This window comes from Centruroides sculpturatus, unplaced genomic scaffold (genome assembly GCF_000671375.1).
Source record: "Centruroides sculpturatus isolate CEXI.00-Female unplaced genomic scaffold, Cexi_2.0 scaffold447, whole genome shotgun sequence".
Classification (NCBI taxonomy): domain Eukaryota; kingdom Metazoa; phylum Arthropoda; class Arachnida; order Scorpiones; family Buthidae; genus Centruroides; species Centruroides sculpturatus.
Genome location: NW_019384728.1, coordinates 561,949 through 568,720, shown reverse-complemented (window position 1 = coordinate 568,720; position 6,772 = coordinate 561,949). Strand labels below are relative to the sequence as shown.

The window sequence follows — 6,772 nt, the reverse complement described above, 5'->3', positions numbered from 1 at the left end:
TTTAAAAATACATTTTTAATTACTATGTTCAGTATACATTTATTTTACAAAAAACTTGATTTTTTATTTTTTTAATATAAATAGTTAGGTAATAAGAATGGTGTTCCGACTAGTATAAAATTTTATAGATATATAGTTCACTGTAAAATAAATCCATATAGAGTAAAATCTCATTCAGTTCAAGTTTAACAGGCAAAAAAATCCTGACTTCTAGTTAGAGTTTTGAATTAATGAGTTTAATTTTTCAGTGACCATAAACTTTCTGTTATCAAGTCACTTCTCAAGAATCTGTTTACAGAATGATTACAAAAATGTAAACAGTTCATGGCACTTTTGAATACATTGTCAAAGTGTCCCTTGTGTCCCATCAGATCACCAGTAACATACTATATCAGTATGAAATGGTGACATAAGGTTTTGATGGCATGGCATTGCATTTAGCATGGAGCCATAGTGTTTATCTTAATTAAATTATCTACATTTACATGGAATATAAGTGAAAATGAAGATCATGTACAGTATCTATCAAAGGGTAGAGGGTAAATGAAAAAACAATTTCAGTACTGACAGTTTTTACTTAACCCGTTACGTAAAAGACATTTTTGATATTAATGTAATTAAGCATAAAAAATACTTAAAACTGAAAAAAAACGAAAGAAATGCGTTAATTTTGAAGAAAAAGCTTCAAATTTTATTTTTCTTTGTCCCACCTTTCTGTGAAATTTGACGCTGATGAGTCATTGTTTACACAGCTGGATGACCTTGAACACAGCTGGTGTCGGATTTCCCGGGACATTCTCATAGAAGTCTCGGGAGGCGATGGGTTTATAGTAGGGTGAATACTAGCTGGCCGTATATTTTTAAATATTTTTAAAAAATTAAAATTTTTATTGCGATTTCCGACCCTCCAACTTAATTAAACGAATATATAATAAAATCTATTAATTAAAAAAATTAAAAAACTATTGGAGGTCGTTTTTGACATCAGAAACTAGCTTTAAATAACTTTACGGAAGGAAAATCCGTGCACTACAACTTTAGAACGATGAATGAAATTTGATATCAAATGCCCATTAAAAAACTATTAAAAAGCAATTAAGCGTGAAGCATGCGTCATTAAAGATAAATTAAAATCACGATAAATTTTTTCGCGCGGGAAAAAAATTTTGAAAAAATTTGGAGACTTAAAAAAACATTCTAAAAATTCAAAAAAGGACCGCATTTTATGTAACGCTACGTAACTTGCCCGAGATATCTCGGGATATGTCCTTAAGGGGTGAGACTGTATTATATATGGAAAACCTCCCATATACTGAGTTATATTCTTTAGACAACTTCAAGTTAATGCAGTTTGACTTAGTGAGGCTTACTGTATCATATAATTGCCATAACCATTATACTAACTAGCTTCAAATTATTCTAGCTTATAATTAGTCTTAAAAAAATGTTTAAAATTATAATAAAAGTATCACAGATGAGAATCAAAATTAGTAACAAGTGCAAGTATTTATTATTATTATTAAGTTTCTCCAATCCAAAGTTAATGTAAAAATTAACATATTGTCTAAACAGTAATTTGGAATATTGAAACAGATATACAAAGGTTATCTTTACACGAAATACTGAAATGTGTTTTCACCTCTTAACACTATATCCCAAAATAAAATAAGAATAGATTTATATACATTAAACTCAATTATAGGATAAAAATATATTCATGAACAAATAACCAGGGCATCAAAATAAAAAATTTTCAATTTAATTACAAAATATTTTGTTAACTTTAATTCATATCTACATAAATGAAGTAAAATAAAATTATGACAATTTTTTATAAGTAGCATAAATATGTAAATAAAATTTGTATAAAAGTTTACATATACGACTATTTTATTGGAAAAAATTATTTTCATTAAAAATACAATAGTTCAGTAAAAAAATTGATATGAGCATGTGTGTGTGTATGTAAATAATCAAGTATCCAAACATAGTATCATATTAGTTAAATATATTAAATATTTATCAGAACATTTTTAACATATTTACTATGATCTTTCAATTTCTAAAGATTGCAGTCAATTTTGTGAGCAGTTTTATGTTAACATATTTATATGATATTTTAAGGTTTTTTACATTTATACATTATTTATATTTTAAAGATAAATTATTTCAAAATTACACAAAATAATTACATTATAAATTGTATATTAGTGTTGAAAAATGTTAATTTTAACTTCTGATTAATGTTCACAGAATATACCCCTCAATTTTAATGCATTTTTATTTTAAGAGTAAGCTTAACTTATGCAAATTTTCATTTGATTAGAAGTTGTAAGAGTATAATCTATATGTTACTGTAAAAGCCCGTATATTGGTAAATCCTAGGTTTTACTAGTAAATCTTCGGATTTACCAACATGTAAGGATTTTTATAAAGTAAGATAATTTTCCAGGCTTTTACCATTAGAATTTGGTACATGCTAGGTTTTACTAAAGACGATTAGTAAATGTTGGTTTTGGAAATAAAACTATGAGTATTTTAATAATCATTTATTGCAATTATTATAAACTTACTAAGTCCTATTTATTAATAACTAGTGAAACAGTTTAAAAATACTTTTTAACGTAACAAAAATTAAATTATCTTGTAAAAAATAATATAATAGCCTACCGGGCTAAGCTAATCAATAATCACAGTATTTTTTCTAATCATTTGGTATTCATTGTCATTTAATAAAAAGTAAAAAAAGGATTTTACTTGTTACAACATGGAGAGCTATCATGGCATTTAGAATTATAAAGTAATCCTGATGACTTGCAAGCGCACTTCTTCGTTAGGCATTTTTTTAAGCAGTTGCACTTCTTGAAACCTTGTCCTCCAGTCAAAGACAATTTTGCGACAACTTCTCGAAGACTCACTTCTTTACCTTTAACAACTTCTTCTATCTTGATAAAGTCTTCAGGGCATGAAGTAAATTGATTTTGTGTATAAAGCTGCTTTAGTACTCCAATTTTGGTACCTAGTTGGTAAAACTCATTGTCCTTTACATCTACTACAACTGCAATAATGTTTTTCGGGTCAGTTTTAGCTTTGTCAATTTTAGGTATTTTCAGTCTTACATTTTGGCCAATTTTCACATTTGGATATTTATCAACAGACGTGGCTTTCATTTTTTCAGCTTGTTTTTCCAAATTCAATTTTGCGTTGTTTCTTATGGTCACTACAGATTCTATCTTTTTTGGTATTGGCTCTATAGTTACAAGAACTTCCTGAGACTCAATCATGTTTTCTGTCTCTGAATCGGTATCTCTCTGAATTGTTACATTGGAATCATCAGTTATTTGCTTTGCCTTCATTTACTCAGTAATAATCATTTCATCTTCTTGTGTTTTATCGTTGATAATGCTATTGTCTATATATCCCGTTCTGACTCATTTTCAACAATGCTTTCTTCCTTGTCCTGTTCGATTGCATTTTCGATGTCATTATTTTGTTCCACATTGTCATGTGAATGCAACAACTTCTCTAAATCATCTTCAGATCTTATAACTCTAATCATATCATTAGGGATTGCTGAAGTTGCAAGGCCCATTTTCATTGGACAACCAAACATTGCTTCGTAGGGAGAACATTTGATTCCCTCGTGATATGCTCTATTTTTCATTGCCTGGATGAATCTTAAACCCTCTGACCACTTTGATAACTGATTGGTTTACATCCATGTACTCAACGTATTTTCTATGTCTTGATTAGCACGCTCCGCTGATCCTTGACTTTGGCTATGTCTTGCCTTTCCATGTACGATTTTTACATCCGGCCACATGGAGCATAAACTCTCATAGTAATAACTTGGTTAGAGAATTCTCGACCATTATCAGAATGAAGGATGCTCGGTGCTCCAAAAGTGGTGAAAATATCCAAAAGATGGTACGCAACTTCTAAGGCGTGTTTAGTTTGAAGCGCACGAAGGATCACAAATTTGGTAAGATGGTCTTGGTAAACTAAAATAAATTTATAATTTCCATCTGGGGTAGTTTGTAGATCTATTTGATCAACCTGACAGCGTGAGTTCATTTCACAGTGAAGTATAGGTCTGACAACAATGTCTTTTTTCAAAGTCTTCTGTTTCTTTTGGCAAGGTTGACATAGCTTCATATATGTCATAGTAGCCTCAACTGTTACATTTTTATACTTGCGGTTACATTCCTTAAGCATCCATGTCCTTCCGTGGACAACAGCAACATGCATTTCTTTGAGAATATTGAATAAGTCCTCGTAACAAATGTAATACCTTATTTCTCCATCCTCCTCCTTCACAGGTGCAAGTAGTTTATCTTCGCCACCTATAGTCAAAATGTTGTAACGCTTTATATGCCTGTAATGAACAGCTTGTTTCTTTTTCATGTTCTTTGCAGCTTTTACTTCCTTCAAACACTTTGCGTATTTGTTCCTATTAAGATAAACGTTATTATCTTTCTTGCTTGCAATGAGCTCATCCATTATTTCATAAAATCTCCGTTTCATACTCATCTTGATTCATAAATAACTTTTAGACAATGAAATCTCAAACAATATTAGAATTAACGTGCGTGTTCTAACGTGTCAAACAATGAAATGAAGCGAGTGAAGGCGGCGATGCGGTGCGGTGCGGAAAGCGGGGACTAGTTTTCAACACCACTAGTTTTCACTAGTTTTCTTTTACCACAAAGATTTGGTAAATCTTAGGTTTTACTGGAAGATCTTAGGATTTACCATAGTTTGAGCATTTACAATAACATATATACCATATAAGAAATAATTCTAATTGATAAATTACCTATATAATGTATTTATTATTTCTTAAAATCTAAAGATAAATATATTAATTTGAAAAAACTTTTAATAAAGTCAAACTAGCCATTGCAATTAATTTAATAAAGTAAGCCATACACCTTTAAAGTTGGAGAAATACTAATGTATTTGAAGAACCATCTTCAGGCATAAACCTTACCTACAATTAAAGATGTATAGCTTACTTCATTTAATACAAATTTAAGAATATTGACTATTTTAGAGTTTCATATTTTTAATATTTATAATAATTAATAGAATATGATATTCTTACTAAGACATTTCTATCATTTTCAGCTTTCTTTCGTTTTTTAATTTCAACTTCCAAACAATGACTGAAAAATGAAAATAATTTATTACATGTTTAAATTAAAAATAAAATTTCATTAATTAGCATTAAACAAAATAACTAAGAATTATTATAATTAAACTACAATTTTGACAGGCCAAAAGGCATAGGCAGTTGGAGATTGGATCTGGGCAAGTCAAAAAACCCTAGAAATTTTTCAAGGGATAGTCTACCCCAGATGTGTTGGGTTCCATCTCTCATTACTTGGTTGCCCCATTGGTTTTGGCCAAACCCACAATGAACTTGAGAAAAATCCTTTTAATGCTCACAAGAAAAAATAAATTACATGTTCAACTACAAGTCAACTTTTGCACTTACAGTTTAAATTATTATAATAGTTCAAGAAGACTGAGTGGACACTCAGTCTTCTTGAACTATTATAATAATTTAGACTGTAAGTGCAAAAGTTTATGCAAAATCAGTCTGATAAACAGACAATTGTAAAATATTGGAACAATTTAAAACTTTAACATTTTCCCAGTACTTTGATTATAATTACCAATACATCACAATTTTATGATTAATATATTAAATGTGATGTTTTAATTCAAAAAAAAATTTATACAATAAAATTTGTATTAAAATTTTTAAGAGTGAAATATCAATAGAATTACAAAACAAAAATTGTTTTATTAAAATTTATACATATATATACTAAATAAATTATTAAATACCAAATTAGTCCAAATACCAAAGAAATAGGATTGATAATAAACAGTGCAACTGATAACACACATGTATGACAAGAAAAAATTGGTGTGGTACATTTTACATTAAGCCCACTAGGCTTGGGCCTAGGAGTGCAAAAGTTTGGAAAAGCAAAATTTCAAAATAATAATAATAAAATAATGATAAATAATTTTATGTAAAAACATTTCTTATTGCAAATTAAATGCTTCAGTAGAGACAAAATAAGATGTATCAATTGAGTAATATTAACTTATCAATATATTTTGAACAGTATGATAGTGCTAATGACAGCTCTTCAATAGCAGTGATCTTTGCTCTTTTTGTTCTGGTCCACTGTGGCTGAAACACATGCCAGCAATGCAAAGAAATTATCTGTTACTCAAAAAAATATTGATATATGCAAGATACATATTGTGTTATTATTTGTGATTTGTATTGTATTAATAACTTCATCACTTGCATTACAATTTTAGTGTCATTTCAGTTTGATTCAACCTGTATAAAATATTTGATTAAATCTATATAACAAAAATTATGTTTTACTGTATTAGTATCGTTGACAATAAATTTGTCTTTCATGATTCTGATATTTAAAAACCTGTAAAAATACAACTATTGAAGAATTAAAATTATAAAAATAGAATCATTTAGAGCAAAAATGGAACTACAGTCGACCCCCTATAATTACGGTCCCTATAATTACGATTCCTATAAAACTACGAAAAAATATACGTATTTTGGAAATGTTGAGTCGGATTAGTGTAGAATCGATTAATTTTATGGAAGAAAACCTTTCAATCAGCCGTAGTCCGTAAACTTGACACGTGTCGGGCTGTGATTGGAACGACTTGTAAGAAATCGGATTCCTAATAAATTGGAACGTATCTATATCTTATAGGGGGG

General features: G+C 29.0%; 2 protein-coding genes across 2 annotated transcripts; both read right to left on the bottom strand.

Annotated features, from left to right (window-relative positions):
• Positions 1 to 2,369: 2,369 nt before the first annotated feature.
• On the bottom strand, positions 2,370 to 3,646 carry LOC111628158. Its single transcript, XM_023371900.1, has one exon. It carries the CDS (start codon positions 3,354 to 3,356, stop codon positions 2,754 to 2,756), a length of 603 nt encoding a protein of 200 aa, XP_023227668.1. The 5' UTR covers positions 3,357 to 3,646; the 3' UTR covers positions 2,370 to 2,753.
• A 161-nt stretch (positions 3,647 to 3,807) lies between these two features.
• LOC111628166 (KRAB-A domain-containing protein 2-like) lies at positions 3,808 to 4,530 on the bottom strand. The gene has a single exon (XM_023371908.1). It carries the CDS (start codon positions 4,528 to 4,530, stop codon positions 3,808 to 3,810), a length of 723 nt encoding a protein of 240 aa, XP_023227676.1.
• Positions 4,531 to 6,772: the final 2,242 nt, after the last annotated feature.

Bases quoted from the DNA above. Each gene is read 5' to 3' on its own strand.
- LOC111628158 (XM_023371900.1), bottom strand. From the start codon at position 3,356: ATGAAGGCAAAGCAAATAACTGATGATTCCAATGTAACAATTCAGAGA.
- LOC111628166 (XM_023371908.1), bottom strand. From the start codon at position 4,530: ATGAGTATGAAACGGAGATTTTATGAAATAATGGATGAGCTCATTGCA.